Source organism: Rhinolophus sinicus, chromosome 3 (genome assembly GCF_057876585.1).
Source record: "Rhinolophus sinicus isolate RSI-liver-muscle chromosome 3, RSI-T2T, whole genome shotgun sequence".
In the NCBI taxonomy this organism is placed as follows: Eukaryota; Metazoa; Chordata; class Mammalia; order Chiroptera; family Rhinolophidae; genus Rhinolophus; species Rhinolophus sinicus.
Window position 1 is genome coordinate 106,673,726 of NC_142503.1, and position 24,193 is coordinate 106,697,918.

Genomic DNA, 24,193 nt, shown 5'->3' on the forward strand with positions numbered 1-24,193 from the left:
GAAATCCTCTATCACTACTCTAGCTTACCCCTGTGCAGTTTTAGGTCAGAAACGCATCATTTCTTTTTGTCAGGACTTGTTGCCTTACAGCTGCCAAACCGTTTGCTCCCCCGCACTCTTTCCAGGATTTCACAAGGGAGTGCTTCAGCAAACTGAGGCCCAATGGAGAGATATTGGAAAAGCTCCTTTGAGGGGAAGTCTCAGCAAACTGAGACCCAATGAAATTATATTGGTTCCTCCCCTTCAATGGATTCCTTGGAGATGTGTGTGTGTGTGAAGGCAAAGTACAAGCTGGAACACAATGGGAACTTTCGGAAAGACAGCCAGCAGGCTACTAACACACAGATCTTGAGATTAACAATCTTTTACCTCCTTAGAAGTTAACCAATAAAAACTATGCCTTGGCCCGATTCGGGGCTCAGTCCTTGAGGCTTGAGCCCCTTGGCCCCGCTTGCACCCTATTCTTGACTACTGTCTTTTCTTAGCCCTGCGCTGCCCTTCTCGCTTCCCACAGTTCATGTAGTCCTGGACGCGACAAGGACTTGGCAAATAAACTAAACAATATAGTTAGTTTAGAATCTAAACAAAAAAATCCACTTATACACCAAAAATTTCAGGATATGATCATTAGCCTAATTTAGCCTAGGGGAGAAAAAATTGAGAGATTTCACTGATAATTAAAAATAGATATAAATCACAGGAAGTTACATTTCTGAAAATTATCAGTAATATTATAAGTAGCAAAGCTTTAAAGATACAGTAGTACCTCGGTTTTTTAATGTTTCCGTTGACGAACATTTTGGTTTATGAACGCTGTAAACCCGGAAGTAAATGCTTCGATTTCAAACATGACTCAGAAGTCGAACATGTCACACGGCTTCCGCTGAGAGCAAGATCCTGAGGCCCAGCTGTCGGCTGTTTTTGAACGTTTCAGAACTCGTGGATTACGTTTAAAAACCGAGGTACCACTGTATTTCATTTTAAAAACTTAAAACCATATAAACACATAGAGAATTTTTACATTTTTACAAAATGTATATACATATTAATAATGTACAATAATAATATATACTAGTAGAAGGTTAAAACTGAAGAGTTACTGTGTATCTTTGTGGTACGATCAACGGTTCTTAAAGTTATCTTTTAAAAGCTTTCATTTGTATAAGTCATGACTTCTTTCATTAATAATAGCTATTCTCTGACCAGCAAGAATAAGTAGGAAAGGTAATATCACTACCAGCTTATTCCTGTGTGTAAGAATGAGCTCTGACTAGTTCTAGTGGACATGTGTAAAAGCAGGTATATGTCAGCAATAACCATTCTGGTTACCTATGAACAAAGTCTTTCCAACTTGTGCTAAAAAGCCTCTACTTGTCTAACAGAAACAGGTGCAAGTGATTAATGATGTAAGAAAAGAAATTACTCTGCCAAACCTCCTCTAATTGAATCCAAATCCAAAAGATAGAAAACAATTCTTTTTCACAGTGTCACTTATGGCAAATTAAAATGAGAAATATTGGGCTCATTATGTTTAAAGACTTTAAGGAAAATGTAAACAATGATTCCTCTCTTACCCAAGATGCATCATGTACATCAAAACAGTCTTGGAGTTCACTGTGCCTCCTACACCCATAGCCACCAAAATATATTAATCTGAAAAACAAATACAAAAGCACACACTTTATAAGTTCTACTTCTAGTTTGTTCATAAAAAGTTGAAACAGATCATTTTTCTCACTCTAGCAACCTAAACAAGCCAGATTCAGTCATGCATTGCATAAAGACGTTTCAATCAATGACCGACTGCATATATGGCAGTGGTCTCATAAGATTATAATGGAGCTGAAAAATCCCTATCACCTAGTGATGCTGTAGCTACCGTAATGTTGCAGCACAACACAGTACTCCTGTGTTTGTGGTGATGCTGGTGTAAACAAACCTACTGTTCTGCCAGTCGCATAAAAGTATAGCACATACAATTGTGTACAGCACATAATACTTGATAATGATAATAAACGACTATGTTACTGGTTTATGTATTTACTATATTATACTTTTTATCATTATTTTAGTGTACTCTTCCTACTTATAAAAAGTTTAGTGTAAAACAGTATGTGTGTTACATCAGCAGCAGCCTCATACATCTCAAATTTACCTCGTCTCTTGATTGCATCCTTGTCTCTAGTGCTTGATTTAATCTCACATTGCTTTGTACAGTAACATGCTGTACAGATTTGTAACCTATGAGCAATAAGCTACACCGTCTAACTTACGTGTGTAGTAGGGTATTCCATCTACGTTTCTGTAAAGACACTCTACCACGTTCGCACAATGACAAAACAGACTAGCAACACATTTCTCAGAACATATTCCCATCATTAAGCGGTGCACGACTGTAAACAACAAAAACATAGTTTTTTAAAAAAATCCAAGTCCTAAGGAACAAAAAGACCTAAATGAAATAATTCCAGAATGTGATGAGCTTTCAATAGGAAAGAAGAGACCTATGGCTGTTTTCATCCCTGGTGTTAACAGCAGGAGGAGGAAGAATCCAGCACAAATAGGGTTCGTAACGAAACCACCCCAAATTTTAATAGCCACATGCAGGCTGACATGGTAAATTAGAATCTTAAGAAACTCAGGCACATTCAACAGGGAAACTCAGAAACCAACACAATAACCCTTTCGCATAGTCTTCAGAGAGGGCTCAGGGTTAGTCACCAACAACCAGAAGCAGAGGAGAGCTGAGGAAACCTCCCTAAGGCAATCTGAACTATTAGCTACTAAAGTCTGGGATCAGAGCAAGAGATCTGAAGGAAATACCTTAGAAGCATGCCAAGCCATTATGGCATACAGGGCAGCTACCCTCAAAAGGCCAGGGGAAAGGGTGCAAGGCTGAAAGAGATCGCCTAAGATACAGAAAGCATAAAGTGGACTTGGGTAGCAAAGAGAACTCCCTAGTGACCAAACACCTACCAATTAAGGTATAAAACAGGGAGCGATCTCCCACAGTTTTGAGAGGCGGGAACTCAGCTGTGAAGTTCAGCTGAAAACTTCTAGACGGTCTCTAGTGTTTCCTTTGCTAGGGTCCTAGCAAAGGAAAGTCTTGATCCTACCTCAAAACATTTGAAGCTAGTGGTGAAATTCAATCAAACTAAAGCTGCACCAAAGCCCCAAAACAGGTTGACCACAGATTACACTGACTCAAATCCAAATCTAACAGCCTGAAAACAGAAGAAAGTGCATATCCTTTCCTGGAGATAGATATCATTTATTCCAATATTTCATATTCTTTCATAGAGAATGTCTGACATATAATGAAAAATTAAGATTCATGAAAAGACAAAAAGGTGATCCATGATCAAGAGAGGAAAGAGTCGATATAAGTTGACCCCAAGGTGGTCCAGATATTTTAATTAGACATGGCCTTTAAAATAACTATGATAAAAATGCTAACAGACCTAGCTTGTAAAAGGTGAACAACATACAGGAAAAACTGTGATTTAGCAGAGACATGGAACCATGAAAAAGAACTAAACAAAAAATGCTAAAAGTGGAAAATAAGATGTCAGAAATAAAGAATTCATTAGATAGGCTTAACAGGAAACTTGACATAGCAATGAAAAAGATCAGTGAACTTAAAGATAGGTCAATAGGTCAATAAAAGGTATGCAAATTAAAGCAAAGAGAAGAAAGGAGTGTGTGTGGGGGGGGAGGGAACGGGAGCCCAAGCTCTGTGGCACAGTAGCAAATGGTCTAATGTGCACATAATAGGAGTCCCAGAAGAAGAGACAAATCAATGTGTAGAAGAGATATTTGATAATTACTAAGAACATCCTAAAACTGATGAAAAATATAGACCCACCAACTCCAGAAACTCAGCACACTCCAAGCAGGATAAATACAAAGAAAAGTACATATAGGCACACTTTAATCAAATCAATGAAGAGCAAAAATAAAGAACAGTAAAAAGACAGATACAGGTGGAAAAAAGCACAAATTTGAGTGAATTTCTCACTAGAAAAATAGAGGCCCAAAGACAATGTTATACGATCTTTAAAGTCCTAGAAGAAAAAAAGAAAAAAACAACAACTGTCAACCCAATGTGTGAAAAAGAAAAATCACATGGGAAATTAGAAACAACCTTGAAACGAATAAAAATGAAAACACAATAAAACAAAACTTATGGGATACAGTGAAGGCAGTGCTCAGAGGGAATTTTATAGGTGTAAATGCGTATGAATTTTTTTTTTAAATCTCAAATTAATAACACAACTGTTTACATTAAGGAACTAGGGAAAAAAGAGCAAAGTAAACACACAGACAACAAAAGGAAGGAAACAATAAAAATTAAAGTGGGAATAAGCAAAATAGTGAATAGAAAAACAGTGGAAAAAACAACAAAAGCAAAAAGATCAACAAAATGGGCAAATCTTTAGTTACACTGACGAAGAAAAAAGTAGAGATGGCTCAAATTACTAAAATCAGAAACGATAGAGAAGACATTACTATCAACATTACGGAAATAAAAAGGATTATAAGAGAATACTATGGAAAATTGCACGCCAACAGATTGGACAAACTAGATGAAAGATTCTTAGAATAATTACTACCAAAAATGGTTCACGAAGAAGTAGAAAATCTGAAAAAAAAACTATTAACAAGTAAAGGGATTGAATCAATAATAAAAAACCTCCAAACAAAGAAAAGCTCAGGACCACAAGGCTTCATTTGCGAATTCTACTAAATATTTAAACAAAAATTAGTATCAATCCTTCTCAAACTCTTCCAAAAAATTGAAGAGGCGGGAACACTTCCTAAATCTTTCTATGAGGCCAGCCAGGCAAAGATATTACAACAAAAGAAAACTACATATATCTCTTAAGAAATTAATATCCTGAATGAGTAAAGACTCCTAAAAATCAACAACAAAAAGACAACCCAATTTTTAAAAATGGGCAAAGGACTTGAGTTGACATTTCTGCAAAGATATACCAATGGCCAATAAGCACATGAAAAAATGTCAACATCATTAGTCACTGAGGAAATACAAATGAATACCCCAATGAACATCACTTCACAACCCCAAGGAAGAAACAAAAAGCAAAAACAAAAACAGAAAATTGCAAGTGTTGGCAAGAATATGGAGGAATTGGAACTCTTGTACATTGCCAGTGGGAAGAATATAAAACAGCATAGTGACTGTGCAAGACAGTTTAATGCTTCTTCAAAAGTTAAACATAGAGTTACCATATGATCCAACAATTCTATTCTTAGGTATATACCCAAAAGAGTTGAAAACAGGGACTCAAACAGTGCTTGCAAGCCAATGTTCACAGCAGCATTACTCACAATTGTCAAAAGATGGAAACAACCATTGTTCATCAACAGATGAAGAGATAAACAAAATACAGTATATACATACAATGGAATATTATTCAGCCTTAAAAAGGAATGAAGTTCTAATACATACTACAACATAGTGAACTTTCAAAGCATTTTGTTAATATGCCGGATACCAAAGAGCAAATATTGTATGATTCTACTCATATGAAATATCTATAATAGGCAAATTCATGGAGACAGAAAACAGATTAGAGATTACCAGGGACTGGGGAGAAGGGGAAATGGAGAGGTACCATGTAAAGGGTACAGTTAGCCCTCTATATGTGTGGGTTCTATATCCGCGGGTTCTGCATCTATAAATTCAACCAACTGTTAATCGAAAATATTTGAAAAGAAAAAAGTGGCATTGCTGCTGACATGTACTATGTAGTTAGGAGTACAATGGGTGCGTCTGTACTGAACATGTACAAACTTTTTTGGTCATTATTCCTAAGCAATACAGTATGACAATTATTTACACAGCATTTACATTGTATTGGGTATTACAGGTAATCTATAGATGATTTGAAGTACACAGGAGGATATGCATAGGTTATATGCTATTTTATAAAAGGGACATGAGCATCCATGGATTTTGCTGTCCACAGGGGTCCCAAAACCAATCCCCTGCAAGTACCCAGGGATAATCACTGCATAGTTTCTGGTTTTGAAAGAGAAAAAATTTTGGAACCAGGTAATGGTGATGGTTGCATAACATTGTGAATGTAATTAGCGCCATTGCATTGTACATTTAAATAAGATTAAATTTGCATTGTACATTAAAATATGATCAAATTTTATGTTATATATATTTTACCACTTTTTTAAAAACGTGTGGTGAAAAGTACATCTCTCTCCTACTCTCAGTCACTCAATCCTCCTGCCTTGGGCAACCAGTGCTAACCAGTTTCCTATACACAAACTAGAAAAACTGTAAAGGATCAAAATTACTTCATAGGCTTGGCATCAATTAAGTCCTGGAGAAACAAAAGTAGAAAACTCCAGTGGCTGACAGAAACATCCTTCATTGCTCCTAATTGTTCACAGAGATAGTCCCTTTATGTAACCCTTCCCAAAGATCAGAAATATAGTTCAGTTCTGTTTTCAACTCCAGTCCCTATAATGGTTCTTCCAAACTGCCATGACAAAAAAATTAAGGCCTAACCAAGAAACAAATTGACAAAGTTATCTATTACTCCTCCCAAAAAATTCTGTGTATGTCTGCAAATAGAATTCAATAGTATGTTGAAATACTTGTTGTAACCAAGTAAGATTTATATCTTAAATACAAATATACACAAATTAAAATCTATTTCACCAGTATTTAAATTAGGAAAAGCACTCCCATCACCTCAGAAGAGAAGAAAAAATATTTAATAAAAACCAACATTCTTTGCTCATAAACATCCATGTTTAAAAAGGTAGGAAAAGAACAACATGCCTTCCTTATATGCACATAGAAATTAAGTGCATGTTAATGTGGTATTTCAAGTCACTTGGAAAACTGAATGATATAGTATATATAATGATAGAATAAATAATTGAGCTGGAGAAAATATTTAGCTAAAGCTACCTCACAGTATATATATATAAATGTTTCAAATGAAGTAAAAAAACAAATGGAAAAATCTAAATTTTTAAATTTTTGTTTTTGAAACGATGTAAAATATTATGATTACAAATAAAATTTAATTAAAAAAGAAAACAAATCCTAAAAATAGAAAGGAAAATAAACAAATGAATCTACGTATCAAGTGGGCAGCATAATTACACAGAGTAGAACTTTTCAAACGATTACAAAACCCAAGATTTGACTGTACATCTCTAATGGTATAGAACATAAAAATTAAAGAATTGTAACAAAATTAAAACTGCTTTTAGTAATCATATTTTTAGTATTATTGGTATTGTTGTGTGAATTATAGGATAGAGCAAAGTAATAATTATGTTGGTGATAGTGAGAACCAGAATTTTCAACATAGAATAAAGGAAATACTAATGTATAAAATCAGTGAAGTTGGGTTAAAAATTTACTAGTTCTGAAATGTGAAATTGAAGTATCTGTTTGAATGCATTTTGTGTTTTATCATTTCTACACTGAAAAAGTACAGAAATAAAAACTCAGCAATGCACTGAAACTGAAGTCTCTAACTACCACTTACCATTAAACAGAATCAGAATCCCTTGGAGAAATGGCTAACTACTGGTTTAGCATAGGAAATATCCAAGATGAGCTAGGAAGACCTTGACACGCTGAAAAGCATACACATTATGAGACTGGTAGAGATCTATCAAAAGGATTCAGGAGCTACCTCGAAGAGGTTCCCACTCAACAAAGATGGAATCATTTGAGCTTCAATAAGAGAAATAACTCCAGGGACTAAAACACAAAATATTTTGAATTCATGGATTCATAATGACAATTTAAAAACTTAACTGATCACTTTGGAGGATGTCAGAAAAATAACTATTTGTTCAACACTGATAAACAAAGGGAAAGAATCAAGCCTCTGCATCTTCTCCTGCATAAATGGATCTAGGCAACAACCATCAATGCTGGCTAACAAAGAGAGATGACGAGACATAATGTGCCACCTAATGAAAAATATTTAACTATAAATAGTTTTGCCCCCACTTCAAAACTAACAACCAACAAAAGAACATGAATCTGATCCGAGATCCTAGACCTAAGTACCAATTGATAGAAAATGTAAGGTATAAGTGAATATCTTAGATACCAGAGGGACACAATCAACACAATGCCGACTGATGTAAATTCTATAGTCAAATGACCTGGTTTCTTCATCAAATAAATTTCAAAACCAAAACAACAACAACAAAAATCAAGAGAATCTCCAGAATAAAAGCACCTTAAGAGACATATCAATCAATTATAATGTATAGACCATACCTGGATTTTCTATTGAACAAAGTGTTTTTTAAAATGTATGAGACAAACAGGGAAATTTGAATACTGAATATTAAACATTACATATTTTAAAGCCCCCAAAAAATCAATAAATTAAACCTTCAAAGCAAAAATATAAGAACTCAGACAACAGAGTTGATGGCCAGAAAATATGAAGAGGTGAAACATAATTGGTAGAAGTTAGGGAAAAAATAGAGGGGAAAAAAAACCCATTTGGGAAATGAAGATCAAGTTACAAAGAGCAAAAGAGAAAACAAACATCACAGAAAATATGGTAAAGGACCTAGAGAATAGAAATAAGAAAAGCCACCAAAAAAAAAAAAGTTTATGAAAAAATGACAAACAGGTAGAGAACAGCTAAAATATTCATAACCGAAGTTGGAACAGAAGAGTGAAAAACATAATTAACAAAAAGCTGGTGTTGAATGAAAGGAGGGGTAAAGGGAAGAAGAGGATTCAATCTAATTTTGATCCTTAGAGAAACAGGAGACATTGTTAAAGAAAAGGAAAGTTAAAGGTCATACATCAAAGTATAAACATAAGCACTAGAACTATTGAAGGTCCAACACAATGCAATAAAGCCAAAAGAGTACAAGTATTGGAAAGGAAGAAGAAATGACATTATTCACAGATACTCTGATTATATACAAAATTCAAAATGTCTATTGCTAAATTATTAGAATAAATAAAAGGATACAGTAAGGGTGCAGAACATATGGCCAATATATACAAAAATCAATTGTTTCTATATACAAGCAACAAACCAAAACTGAACATATTTAAAAGATAGCATTTGAAACAGCATCAAGAAGAATCAAATATCTAGGAAAATAATCTAATGAAAAGTGTGTATGACCTCTACATAGACAGGGTAAAGCATTACTCAGAGAAGAGGTAAAGGCCTAAATAAATAGAGGGATATAGAGGGATACAGTTCCAGTACTGTAAATATGTCAGTTCTCCTTACCTTGAACTCCAGATTCAATGCAATTTCAGTTAAAATTCTAGTAGGTTTTGTGGAAATTAACTAGTTTAAAATTTATATGGAGATGCAAAAGCCTAGAAGAGCCAAGACATATTTATAGTAGTAGAACAAATACAGAGGATGCCAAAAAAATGTATACACATTTTAAGAAAGGAAAACTGTATTAAAATTGTAATACTCAACATATACTAATAACAAAAGATGACTACAAGTCATGTGTGTATATTTTTTTGGTACCCCCAGTAGAATAGGTTTACTGACTCTCTAGGTTTATTATAAAAGTATAGAAATTTAGACAATGTAATACTGGTACAAAGGACAAATTTTTCAACAGAATAGAGAAGAGACTTTAGAAACAGAGCCTTCCATACACAGACACTTAATTTGTGGCAAAAGTGGCACTGCAAAGCAATGGAGAAAGTACGATCTTTGCAATCAATGCTGCTGGATCAAATGGTTATCCAGCTGGTTATTCAAATGGAAAAATGAAATGTCACCCTTATCTCATATCACGCACAAAAAATAATTCCAGGTGGACTGTGGAGTTGAATGTGAAGGATAAGATAATAAAGCTTTAAAAGATAACTTAGAATAATTATCTTCATGAACTTGGGGAACGAAATTTCTAGGACACAAAAGCACTAATCATAAGGGAAAGATTGATAAATCAGACTATATTAAAATCAGATTACCATTAAGAGAATAAAGAGCTATATACCCAACAGAAAGGTTTACCCTTACGTACCAACATACATAGAAGAATGTTTATATTATATTATTTCAAAGAGTCAAAAGGTGGAAATGACCCAAATGTCTGTCAATAGTAGAATGAGTAAATATACGGTAGTATTTCACTTAATAGAATAACATAGGAAAGAAAACAAACTATAAGTAGACACAACATCATGGATGAATCTCAAAAATATAATTTGAGTAAAAGAATAAATTATATATAATACGAAACCCCCAAAATAATTTAGGGTGCTAGAAATCAAGATGATGGTTTCCTTTAGAAAGGAGTTTGAGTATAGTGCTTAGGAGTGGATAGAATGAGGGTTTCTAGAGCGTTGATAATGTTCTGTTTCTTTATTTGGGTGATTAATACCTAAGTGTGTTCACTTTGTGGTAATTATTAAGGCGTACACTTACAATTCATACTAGCCTTATAAGAATATTCTGTAAAGCTTCAATATCTAAACTAGTGAAGTATTTGTGCATTAACAGATAGACAATCAATGAAATACAATAAAATCCAGAAATAGATTCAAATACCAATGAAAATTTAGTAAACACGTGAAAAGGTGGCATCTGAAATAACTATGTTGGAGACAGGTAGTCATCCAAAACAAGGTAAACCTGGATCCGTATCTCATACCATAGGATAAGCCCCAAATGAATCAATAATTTAAATGTAAAAATTAAATGACAAAAGTACTAGAAGAAAATATGAGAATTAGGTTCCAGCCTTGGCGTGGAAAAAACCTTTGCAATCAATACTCAAAATCAAGAATACACAAAATAAATTATTGATAAATTTGCCCAAATAACAGTTTTAAAAAGCTGTTTAATGCATACAGAACACACTGTAAACAAAGTCAAAAGGCAAGTGACAAACTGAAAAAAAATTTAATATCATAGCACAAACACTAAAATCTCCTTAAACATAAATATAGTATAACTTTTAGATATTGAGATTATAAATGCTAACAACAAAAAATAATTAGCAAAGAACATGACCAAACATTCCAGAGAAAAATAAATAAAAATTGCCCTCACACATATGAAAATACATTCAAACTCACACACACAAAAGATTTTTAATGAAAATCAAAATAAGACGGAAACAATACCTCTTAACTATCAATCTGACAAAAAAACAAAAAAACAAAAGGGGCCCGGTGGCTCAGGTGGCTGGAGCTCTGTGCTCCTAATGCCCAAGGCTGCCGGTTGGATTCCCACATGGGACAGTGGGCTCTCAACCACAAGGTTGCCGGTTTGACTCCCACAAGGGATGGTAGGCTCTGCCCCCTGCAACTAACAACAGCAACTGGACTGGACCTGGAGTTGACCTGCCCCCTCCACAACAACGATTGAAAGGACAACTTGACTTGGAAAAAATCCTGGAAATACACACTGTTCCCCAATAAAGGCCTGCCAATAAAGTCCTGTTCCCCTTCCCCAGTAAAATCTTTAAAAACAAAAACAAACAAACAAAAACAACCCCACTAAGTTTGCCAGTAAACTCTTGGCAAGACTGTGGGGAAATAAGCATTCCGTTGTTGAGAATGCAAAACAGCACAACTTCTATGGAGGAAAAATTGGCAAAATCTATTGTTACGAGTTGAACCGTACCCTAAAATTCGTATGTTGAAGTCCTAATCCTCAGTATCTCAGAAGGTGACCTTATTTGAAAATAGGGTCTTTACAGAGGCAATCAAGCTAAAATGACGTCATTAGGGTAGGCCCTGGGGACAGACAAGCACACACAGGGAAAATCCTATGTGAAGTTGAAGGCAGAAATCAGACTAGTGCTTCTACAGGCCAAGGAACGCCAAAGATTGCCAGCAAATCACCAGAAGTTAGGGGGGAGGCATGGAATAGATTCTTCCTCAAAACTTAAAGAAAGAATCGACCCTGCTGACCTTGATCTCAGACTTCTAGCCTCCAGAATTGTGAGACAATACATTTCTGTTGTTTAAGCCACTCAATTTAGGGTATTTTGTTACAGCAGCCCTAGCAAACTAATCCTTTACAAAATTATAAATACATTACCTTTTGACCCAGCAATCTAATTCTAGACTTTTATTCAACAGATAGATCTATAATCATATACAGAGGGTGCCAAAAAAAATGTATGCACATTTTTAAAAAAGGAAAAAACTATATTAAAATTGTAATACTCAAAAGGTAAACACAAGTCCCGTTTGACTTCTGCAATTACAAGAGGTGCTCAAAGTGGTTACCATCAGCATTCAGACACTTCTGATTATGGTGAACTACTGCTTGGGCAATGTTGACCAAAGTGTCCACTTGTATACATTTTTTGGCACCCCCGTACACATATATGACCTATAATCGTATATATATATATATACACACACACACACACACACACACACACACACACAAAGATAGTCATTAAAGCATAGTTTGTGATAGCAAAGGAACTGAAACAATCTACAGGGTAAAGGTTAAATAAACAATGGTATGTCCATAGAGGAGACTACTATGCAGCCATAAAAAAAACCCCAAGAACAAGCTTTGTAACTAGAGATACAGAAAGATGGAAGACGTCCACGGTATACTGTCAACTAAAAGCAGCAGCAGGGTGGAATACAAGAAGCAGAACAGTGTCGAGTGCACAGATATTTGTGTAAGGAGGGGAAAAGGGGAACACATACGTATGTATCTGCTTCCATTTCCATAATGGAACACTGATGGCTTTCAAACTTGGAAACACAGTGGTTTCCAAACTTGTCTGCATCCTGGAATCATCCGAGGAACTTCAAAAAATCATACCCCCAGAGACTGAAATGTAATTAGTCTGGGATATCACCTGGGCTTTGGAATTTTTTTAAAGATCCCCAGGTGATCCCACAGGCAGACAAGTTTGGGAACCACTGCTGTAAGAATACAAAAGGTATTAACAGAAGTATTAATAGAAGTATTTTGTGCATGAGGGAGCAAGGACAGGAATGACAGCAAAAGCTTTCATTATAATATTTTTAAATACGGTTTTGATTGTGAACCATGTGAAAGTATTAACTATTCAGAAAATTCATTTAAATAATAAAAGAATTTAAAAAAAAAAGAAATACTTGCTTCCACATGTTTATTTTTATGACAGGTCTTATTCATGGTTTAGAAATGCCATTACCATCAATGTTAAAACAACTTTGTAATTATATCTTGAAAAAATTCAAACTCTCAAGTTTTCTCTATTTTGGCCACAAGCTATAAGCCTTACTTAAGTGTAGTTAATGATATCGTTTTGCTGCATTACCTGTCTTTATATACCCAGCAAGAAAGTTTATCACGTGGTGTGGGTGGTTTTCCTTCAAAGTTCGTGATTTTTTCCCAAATATAGGTTCCATCTCTTGTTCTCAAATTAACAAAATAAAGCTTTTAAAAGAGGAGAACACCATTAACAGACAGGACATTCAAAAATTAAATCTATACCTGAGAGATATGTGATCCATAAATTAATTTACTTTTTCTTTTTAAAAGGAAAAAAATTAATTGTATGGTTAATGAAAATGAGACTGTTTTAGAAGCACAAATGATATATAAAACACACTGAAATAGATCTTTTCCCATCATGCTCTTGTCCTATGTATATCAACTAAGTATGTAGTTAATTCGTAGAAGAAAGACATGGGAGAAGAGAAAAGCAAAACTACTGCATTTTTACTCTACTACCTTGTAATCAAAACACAAGATTTTCTACATATATCTTCTTTTTTAAATATTTGTAAATTTGTGAGATGAAGTGACACATTAAATATTACATTTTGCAGCACTCCTGAATTGAAAGAAAATATTACTCGATTGCTGTATCCTTTGTCATCATAGCCTCCAAAAACGTACAGCTTTCCATTAAGGCAAGCACCACAACTGCCTGACATGGAGGTAGGGAGTTCTCCTTCCATGAGGTGCATCGTCCTGCAGGAAGAATGATACAGAACTTCGTAACTTTCCAGAAAGGCAAATTTAAATTCCCTTTGAACTCCATGAGCCCTTTTAAAACGAAAATTGTCACTGACAATTACAATTAAAATGTAATGGTAGCCAATACTGTAAAAACTCTAAGAGCATCCAAAGTAAAGATTTTTCAATCTACTGGAAAAAAATTACTGGAAAAGAAAATCTACTGGAAAAAAATCTTCATGTGTCACCAAAATTGGGAATTAATTAGTAGAACAAAGTCTTTAAGACAGCCTTCGTCTTGAGAGGAATGGTAAAGGACAAAGAGGAGAGAAAGGAAGGGAGCAGGGGAAAGAACGAGCCAGAGAGAATAAAGCATTGAAAGAAAAGGAAAGGGAGAAAATCAATGCTGCAGTATGTTCTAAGTATGTCTTAAGTTCCCTGTAGTCTATAAAAACATTTATAACATATTAAAATTGGACATTCTGCAATTCAAAATTACTTACCACAACCCACTATCAATATCATAGGTCCAAATTTCATCATTAGGCAAATATACTTCATTGTCTTCAATAGACTAAAAACATAGAATACATAAAATTATGTTTATCAATTACATAGTAACAATTAAATAGTTCCTCAGGATGGGAGAACTGCAATTAAAACACCGCAAAACACAAAATCATAAACAGGCTCAAAGATTTTTTTTCACTATAAATTAAGATTGACCAAAAGAGAAAAGGAAAAAAAGACATATTCTAAGAGAAAGGGGGAAACAATAAAGGTTTAGAATACAAAAATAGCAGGTACATGAATCTCAAGAAAAGACTCAAGAGAATTAAACCTTTAAAAGGGATTTTCAGTAAGAGAAAATAGCAAAACAATAACATTCAGAGTAGAATATTGAAGACAATAAAGCCAGGAAGAAAATGAATATAAAAAAATATGTTTTATGTGAAGGTAAGGATTTAAGGAAGAAAATTTTTATTAGGTATAATTAAGAGGACTGTATCAGATACCTTGATTCACTGAACATATTTTTGAGTGCCTACTATGTGCAAGGCATAGTGTTAGGTGTTAATTAAATATAGAATCTAAAGATCAAGATAAATTTAACAAGTCAAAATGGTGACTCAGAATCTGAATAATCTCTTAAAAAGCTGATGACATAAATAGAATGATACATTCTGACATGATGAAAAGAGAAATATGAATAGAATAACAATCTTATTTATATTAAGTTAAAAAAAAAACTTACGAGTTAAAACAAATCCTTACATAAATCCATCAAAATTTCTTAAAACAATTCAAAAAGAGCCGATTTTTGTTATACCAGATGCCAAATACAGAAAAACGAGACAGACGGTGAAAATCTAATCACACTAGTTCACCGGATAGAAATGATCCAGAGTGTTTTCTTCGCAATGGAGGCCATAAGATCCGACTGCCTTCCACTGTCCTGCCTTTCCCTTCGGGAAAATTCAGCCTCAACTGACATCCCATGGTTACGGTACTGCCCCATCCCCAGTGGTCTTCCGTTCCAACAAGACCACATCGATACTGAGACTGCCTAAACACGAGCCTTCCTAGCACTGTGAGACCACACTATCCAGCCAAAAGGTTGGTCATCAGTGCATCCTTCAGACTGATTTATGACCAAAAGGGGGAACTGTGGATGAAAAAAAGGTCCTATGGAAAGTAACCTCACAGGATGAAGTGATCATAAACTCCTAACTGGGCAGGTCGTGGTGGGTAGTCACACCCCACGCCTATGACTTCTTTAGTTAATGGCTTATCTTTGCCTTAAGCAAGCCCTGTACATCGTTCTTGTGCATCTAGGTCAACATACCTTTGAAACACGTCTTTTCAGACCCCTCCTCAAGCGTGGTCATCCTCAGGGGAGCACATAATCTTAACTAATCTCTAATCCAGTCCCCCACTTGCTTTCTCCCACCTCCATGTAACCTTCCTTACTTTCGCTCCTTAATTCCAAATGCATAAGAGACACTGCAAACTGTTATTCTCCAGAGCATTTGAGATCTTGCTCCTGGGCATATGTCCTCAGTTTGGCTCAAATAAACTCTTGTAAAAATTCAAAAAAAGAAAATAGCCAATTTTAAAAGATATCAGTTTAAGAATTTCTAAGACTGCATGATGCATAAATTGTTAATAAGGTTAAGTAGATTTAGCTTATTTTCTTATTACTATGTTACTTAAAATTTCAAAATAGTATCTTGACTATTGGGTATGTCCTCTCCCCATTCTCTTTCACATACACACACACACACACACACACACACACACACACACACACACAGCAGAAAACCACTCTGTCAATTCCAAGGAAACTACCACTCATGTCTGACTGAGGAGGACATATTTAATAACAAAATAAACAAATAATTAAAAGACGGGGAGTTAATTGTATGATTCTAAAGTTTAATGGCATCAGGCTCCAGTAGCTTTGGATGTACACCTTTATAACAGAAATATTATGAAAATGCATTCTGTCATTACTCTGCTTAAGTCCCTCCAATGCCTCCCTACTGCACTCAGGACAGTCTAGAATTCCTATGACTATACGTACTATTTGACACTTGCTATCCATTCAAAGTTCATCTTGCATTTCACTCATTATGCTGTAGTCCTCTTTCTACTCCTAAACTTCTGCAAGTTCCTTGGTGCAATAGGGCCTTCAGCTATGCTCTTCTCTCCCCCTTGGAATGCTGCCCCAGACTTTGCCTGGCTAACTAACTGATTCTTTGGGAATCAGCTTAAACGTCGCTTCTCTAATATCCCAGCATAAGGTTAAGGGATTAAGTTCCCTGTTAAATGCTCTCACACAGTCCTGTACGTCCCCTTTGAAGTCCTTTGTAGCACCCCACCCGCCACCACTAACCCTTAAGCTTCATGAGTGCACGGATCATTGTTATAATTTGGCTCCCAGAGCCTAGCACAGTGCCTGACGCATAAAAGGCACACGGACCATTTGTTGAGTGAGTGAATGGGTAAGTAATACCTGTTAAACTGATTGTATGGTCACGTCAGCCTGATTAAAAAGAAAAGTCCCTTTCACTAATCTTTAAAAGGAGTGGTACAAAAGCACAAATGAAGAACAGAATTGAAAAATTTTAGACCTAGTTCCTTTTCACTTTCTCAGAGATTTCACTCCAAAAATTATCCCTTCTTCTCTACATCAAGTTTTCCTTCTCTACTAGACCATTCCTAGATACACAAACATGCCTTAATATTACTCTTTAAAAATATGCATATACATATATACATATATGTATACATAGATATACATGTATACATATATATACATATATACATATATATATATATATATATATATATATATATATATATATATATCCCCTAATTCCTATTTCTCTGCTCCATTACATACTGAGTTAACAATAATGGGTAACCTCTCATTCTCTCATCAATTCAGATTAATGTGGCTTTTGCGCCCATCATTCCACTAAAATTGCTCTTGTCAAGCTTTCCCTAAAAAAGAGAATTAGTTAACTGATTTATCCAGAAATATAGCCCAAAGAAATGGAATATATATTTTTAAAAAGTTAAGAGACATGGAGAAAGAGAAGAACTAAATCTAATCAGAATTACATTAGGGTGTAATAGAGAGAATTAGGAAGAGGCAATATTTGAAGAGACAAGGCTGATAGCTTTGCCAAATTGTTGAAAGTCATCAATCCTTGAAATCTATGAAGTTCTTACAAGTTCCAAGCAGGATAAATAAATAGAAATCGGGGTGGCGGGTTAGCTCAGTTGGTTACAGTGTGGTGCTAATAACACCAAAGTTGTTGGTTCAATCCCCACATGGTACAATGTGAGCTGTGTCCTCAAAAAAAACAACAACGACAACAACAACAACAAAAAACTTGTCTTCTTTAAAATGACAAGAAAATAAAATGGTTTTAAAACAAATAAATAGAACTAGACACATCATAGTAGAACTACAGAACATAAAAGAAAAAATATTCTTTACTGCCAGAGAAAAGATAAATCACCCTCAAATGAATCCCAGCTAATGACTGACTGAATTCTCATTAGCAACAACATAAGTAATATTAGCAATTGTGTTTAACGAAAGTAACAATCAATCTAGAACTCTACTCCCAGTGAAAATATTTTTTAAAAACAAAAGTGAAACAAAGAAATTTTCAGACAAACACAAACTGAGACAGTTGGCCAATAATAGATCCTTATTTAAAGAAAGTCTAATAGCTGTGCTACTTCAGGCGAAAGAAAAATGATCCGAAATTAAAAATCTGAAATGCAACAAGGACTAGTATGACAAGATATAGTTAATGTGTGGGTAAATTTAAACATTTAAAAAAAAGCTGAACTGACAACACAGATGGATCTTGAGATTACTATGCTAAGCAAAATAAGTCAGACAGGAAAAAGTCAAGAACTGTATGACTTCACTCATATGTGGGATATAAAACTGAAAGCAACAATGGAACAAGACAAACAAACAAACAAACAAAAACTCATAGACACAGACAACAGTTTAGTGGTTACTAGAAGGTAGGTGGGGAGGTGGTAAAAGAGGGAAAAGGGGGTCAAATACATGGTGATGGAAGGAGAACTGACTCTGGGTGGTGAGCACACAATGAAATATATAGATGATGTATTATAGAAATGCACACTTGAAACCTATATAATTTTACTAACCAATGTCACCCCAATAAATTTAATAAATAAGAAAAAGGGCTAAACTTTTTTGATACCTAATTGGGTGGGGTGGGGGTGAGACAGGATAGGACTAAGGAAAGGGGTGACCAGACCTAAAACTTTTTAAAGTATTTGAACTCTACAGGAAGAAAGAAAATTATTAATTTTGTACTTTGTGAAGTTTATGTTGAAATAAATAGAGTAACTACAGGATGGCTATAAATAAATCATATGATTTCTACACCAAGAGAAAAAAATGGGAAGAGAACAAAAAGTTCTTCAAACAACCCTCAAAATCAGGAGGAGGAGAAACAGAGAGGGGCAAATATAAAGCACATCTGATGAAAAAAATGTATATCTGAATTACATTAAGTGAAAAGAGTAAAACTCACCAGATAAAATATACATAATATCAGATTGGATAAAAATAAGATACGATTCTCAGATAAGACACACATTTAAAATATAAAGATATACAAAGTTTCCATCAGAAGGTAGAAAAAGACATGCCATGCAAATATTAATCAAAAGAAAGATGATATAGCTGTATGAATATTGGCAAAATAGATTTTAAGGCAAATAACAACTACAGATAAAAAGAGCATTACATAATAATAAAATGTTCAATTAACCAGAAAGATATAACCATTCTAAATTCATATACACCCAAAAAGGTAACCTAAAAATACAAACAAAGTAAAAACTGACAGGACCACAGGGAGACACTAACAAATCTACATCAGAGTCAGAGTTTTTAACACCTGTTATAGTAATGGATAGAACAGGGAGGAAAATAATCGGAAAGGATATAGGAGATTTAAACAACACAATTAGCAAGGTTGATAAAGTGGACACATATGAACCACTTCCCCCAACATAAGAACAAAGGGTATATTTGTCTACACACTAGTCCTTAAAGCAAACCTCAACATATACCAAAGAATGTATAGACCACATTCTCCAAGTACTATACAATTAAGTTAGAAATTAATAATAGAAAGCTAACTATAAAAGTAGCATTTGTTTAGAAATTTAAAATATTTTTCTAAACAACTTATGGGTCAAATAATGATAATTGAAAATACACAATTTAAGAACTATAAAATGACAAAATACTGCTTATCAAAACTTGAGGAATACAACTAAAGATTAAAATTACATTAAAATTAAGAACTGTTGGACAAAAGACAATCATCAAGAAAGTACAAAAACAAGCTACAAACTGAGAAGACATATTCAACTCAAATAACTATAAAGAAGTCTTATAAATCAGTAAGAAAAAGACAATCTAATAGACAACTGAGCAAAAGACAGGAACCAGCATTTTTACAGAAGAAACACAAATCGTCCATAAAGTTATGAAAAGAGACTCAACTTGATTAGTAATCAGGGAAAGCAAACAAAACCCCAATCAAGTATCATGTCACACTCACTGGACTGGCAAAAAATTTAAGGCCAGATGGTTTACCAAATGTTGTCAAAGACGTGGGGCAAGGAGGAGGCTGATGGGAGTGTAAATTTATATAAATATCTTGGCAACAGTGACAAATCTGGAGATGTGTGTACCAAGTGACAAGTATTCCATTCCTTGGTATATGCCCTAGAGAATGCACGTGCCCTTGTGCATGTATTAATATAAGAGCCACGTTATAAGAATGCTCACATTGTAGCTTTCTTTATAACACTAAAGAAAGTAGAAGCATTCAAATATTCATCAACAGTGCAATGGGCAAATAAATTGCTGTAAATTTACACAATAGATTATACAGGACACACATCAAAGCAATGAATCCAGGGATGATTTTCAAAATACTTAATAACTGGGGCACAGAAACTGACCAACCAGAATGGACACTAAGTAAAAACAGATACAGTCATGCTAGTGTATACCAGCTGAATATAAGCAATGTGTGAACCTAAAAAACATAATGTAGACTAAAAGAATTAAGTCATGAAAGAAAATACATGCTATGATTTCAAAACCAAATAATATATTGTTTAGAGATAGACGCATATGTGGTAAAACTGTAACAAGAAACCAAGACACCACCTGTGATGGTGGGAGAGCATGTAACGAGTAAAGGATACACAGAAGCTTCTAAGATACTGGTTTTAGTTGATTTCTTAATCCGGAAGTTAAACATGTTTACCTTTAAATGATACTAATTTTACACATTCTTTTGTATATATATTTCAATTTTAAAAATTAAGAAAACGAAATCTTAAGACATGAATGTTAAGTAATTAAGTAGCTCACAGAATCAGGAAGGCTGAAGACTCAGCCTCTGATCTATGTAAGGAGAATCAAGGTCTAAAACCAGGCCAAAACACAGGTCTGGTGAGCTAACTGATGCCGTCCGTCACTGGTGAGCATCACACTACAGCTTGCAGCACCACTGCCTTTATACCAGGGACTTTGATCCTCCTACAAATACTATTGCTGGGTAATAATCCTCCTCAGGTCCTTTTAAATCATTACTCCTGAATCCAAATCTAGCAAAGATTCATTTAATAGAGTCTATGCCACTTGCCTACAACTTAGCTGCAAGGGAGCCTGGAAAAGTGAGTACCTGGCATTCAGTTTCTTTTAATTGGGCACCTACTATGAGCTATACCCAATTCTATATGTCAGGCATTCAATAGCGAAGAAAATCTCTATCTTTATAGAATTTACATCCTATAGGGGTAGGTAGGAGGTAATCAGACAACTGAAATGAATGCACCAACAAGACTCACTGGGTGGAAGATACTACAAATAGAGACTAAGCTTCAAATACTGGGCAGCTAAAAAGAATGTCTTCCACATGACATGCATGGCTTATGTGACCATCTATGAATATATAAAATGGAACCATTAGGTTAAAGAGAATACAAACTTAAGGCTTTTGATACACATTGCTAAATTTCTCCTCAAAAAGTTTACACAAGTTTGTACCGCCATTACCAGAGGATGCATAATTCATTTGCCCATGCTCTTCTCAAAAATTCTCTTTAATATTTGAAAACTGGAGAAGAAAAAGCTCATTGTTATTTTCAGCTGGGTTTCTTTGCTTCTCATTATATTTGTATTTCTTCTTTTGTAAATTGCTTGTGCATATCCATTGTTCATTCTTCAATGGAAATATTAATCTTTATTTTTACAGGAACTTTGCCTATCATGTATGTTGCAAATACTTTCCCCAGTTTGTCATTTGCCTTCTCACTTTATTGTGAGAGTAAATGCATTAAAAAGTTACTGTTTAGAAGTCACAGTATTACATTTTTTAAAAATTTTATCTATCAATCTTTTTCTTTTATAGTTTTTCCCAATTGTCTTTTCCCAACTCGAGGTTTTTACAAGAGTCATATATTTTCTTCTGGTTGAATATAGCTTAATTTTTCTACATTTAACTCTTCAATCCTAACATTCCATTATCATTTTCCTCCAGCTATTCCTGGAACATTTATTGAGTAAGTGATAGTTTTTCTAGAATTGAAATGCTACCTTTGAAATACAAAATAGTCTGCACGCTTGGTTATTTATGTTCAATTCCATCATACTATCTAAACTTGCATCAGGACCACTGATTTAATCATTATAGTATTGTGATGTTTTAATATGTGACATTGCAAGCCTCCCACTTGCATTCTTTTCAAACACTTTCTAAATTGATCCTTTCCCCCTTAAGTCCATATCCAAAGCAAATACGCAGAAAAGTTTAGGGCAAAATACATTAACATCAATTGCATTATGGAAATAAAACCGTTATTATGATTAAGCCGTAAAAGGAAAGCATGTCATCTGCAAACATGATAAAACACTATGGACAACGACTTAGGACACCTAGTCACAATTTTTAAATGTTCTTGGTAGCAGCACTAAAGTCTGTATGAATTTCAGAAATGTGGAAAGGATAGGGAAGAACTAGGAGAAAAGAATATTCTGGCACCAATTAAAATTTACCACTTAATTTTTTTGGCATTGCTACTCTTACCTCTAGAGGTAGGGCTGTTTTCAGATACTATAATGTCTTTTAGAATATGTTTGACAATACAGTAATAAGTAATTTAGACAGATATCTGTGGGCCATTTGCAAGTTTTAGGATATATGAGTATATTTGTCAATTTTAAAAAACACGGAAAGCTGTGATTGTCACATACAATCTGGAATCATTGGATCAATATTCTTAAGTACTGACTACTGGATTACCTCCAGATGCCAGGCCTTTCAGCTATCTTCTGTTCAGAAGGATTTGAATACAACATTGTTGGAAGAATTCTACTTTTTCTCTTATGTCATGTCTTCTTTTATGCCTCCCACTCTCCCTTTCCTTCCAGTTATGCCTTAGACATAATTTAACTATTCATAATCCCTAGAATTTTAAAAGTAGTATACTCAATCTAAATCTGTGTGATACTTTCCAGGGTGGTTCTTATAGGACACCACTCACTGGATCAATAAGTAATACGAAAAGAAGTAATTTTATTCACTGACTGCCACCTGAAGACCTGGATGGAATCTTATCGATTACACAATTTTCAAGATTAAAATGAGATATAAAAAATCCAGACATTTCATTTATGGGCCTAAAAGAAATCTATACCATCACCAGATATGAGATTTCACAGATTATAAGTGAATTTTTTTTTGCTTAACTTTATAATATTAAGAAACAAAACAGCAGATAAAGTTTGACACCTCTACATCTCCAAGTGGCAGAGCTCAAAAACAATCAAAATATTTCTTCTGTATAAAACCATCATTATATCTAGACTACTTTTTCATCAAGAAAAATTGGTGGAACTATTAGACATTAAGAAAGCGCAATTTGTTCACTTATCATAGAAAAACAGCCTTTGTAAATCCTATATACCTACGTTGGAATCTGCTGCTTTTGAGGTCAAATGGCCCTTCAAGTTACTCATTCCCATTGACTCATCATCCTTATTTTTAAAACGGAGTACGTATTTCTTACCTTACAAGGTATGACAAGGATTATGTAAGATTAGGGATATGAGAGTTCCTAGCACATGCCAGGTATAGTAGGCACTCAAAGGTTAGTTTTAATTTTCCCATCCTGATACTGCAAATTAAAAATAAACACACAAACAACAACAAAAACCAACCTGGATCTGAGAATCAGTCAACATAGAGAGTAAGTACTTTATTTCAGTGAGTGCTTCAGTCCTGTTACATCTGTCACATAATAGTACCGAGACAGTAAGAAAATGCAGGTCCTGTTTCTAGTAAAACTTCCAAATGATTCACTTTTTTTTTCCATCTGTGAACTAAAGGGGATGGCATATATCCCTGAACTGTGTTCTGGCTTTAGAATCCTTGAGTCTATAACCCTATCATTAAAGAAACAAAACACAGATTCAAACCTCCATTGTAATAAGACATTTTCAGCATACCTTCAGTATATTGTTGCTAATGGATCTATTCTGAGATTTGAAAAAGATTTCATAATTACCCATTTGGCAACAGTGACACTTCCAAATTAATTTGGAGATGTGTGTACCAAGTGACCCAGCACTCTATTCCTTGATATATAAGCCCTAGAGT

The 24,193-nt window shown here is 34.5% G+C and overlaps 1 protein-coding gene across 4 annotated transcripts in view; it reads right to left on the minus strand.

Annotated features, from left to right (window-relative positions):
- Nucleotides 1-24,193, minus strand: part of KLHDC1 (kelch domain containing 1) — a 49,674-nt gene that overhangs the window by 24,759 nt on the left and 722 nt on the right. For 2 of the 4 annotated variants that reach the window (XM_019736009.3, XM_074328203.2), the window contains exons 2-5: nt 14,450-14,520; nt 13,844-13,961; nt 13,303-13,421; nt 1,575-1,653 (exon numbers count right to left, since the gene is read on the minus strand). In XM_019736009.3, coding sequence (XP_019591568.3) covers nt 1,575-1,653; nt 13,303-13,421; nt 13,844-13,961; nt 14,450-14,520 — 387 coding nt within the window. Of the gene's footprint in view, nt 1-1,574; nt 1,654-13,302; nt 13,422-13,843; nt 13,962-14,449; nt 14,644-23,754; nt 23,825-24,193 lie in introns of those variants that run through there. The other 2 variants (XM_088796861.1, XM_088796862.1) reach the window with 2 other exon arrangements.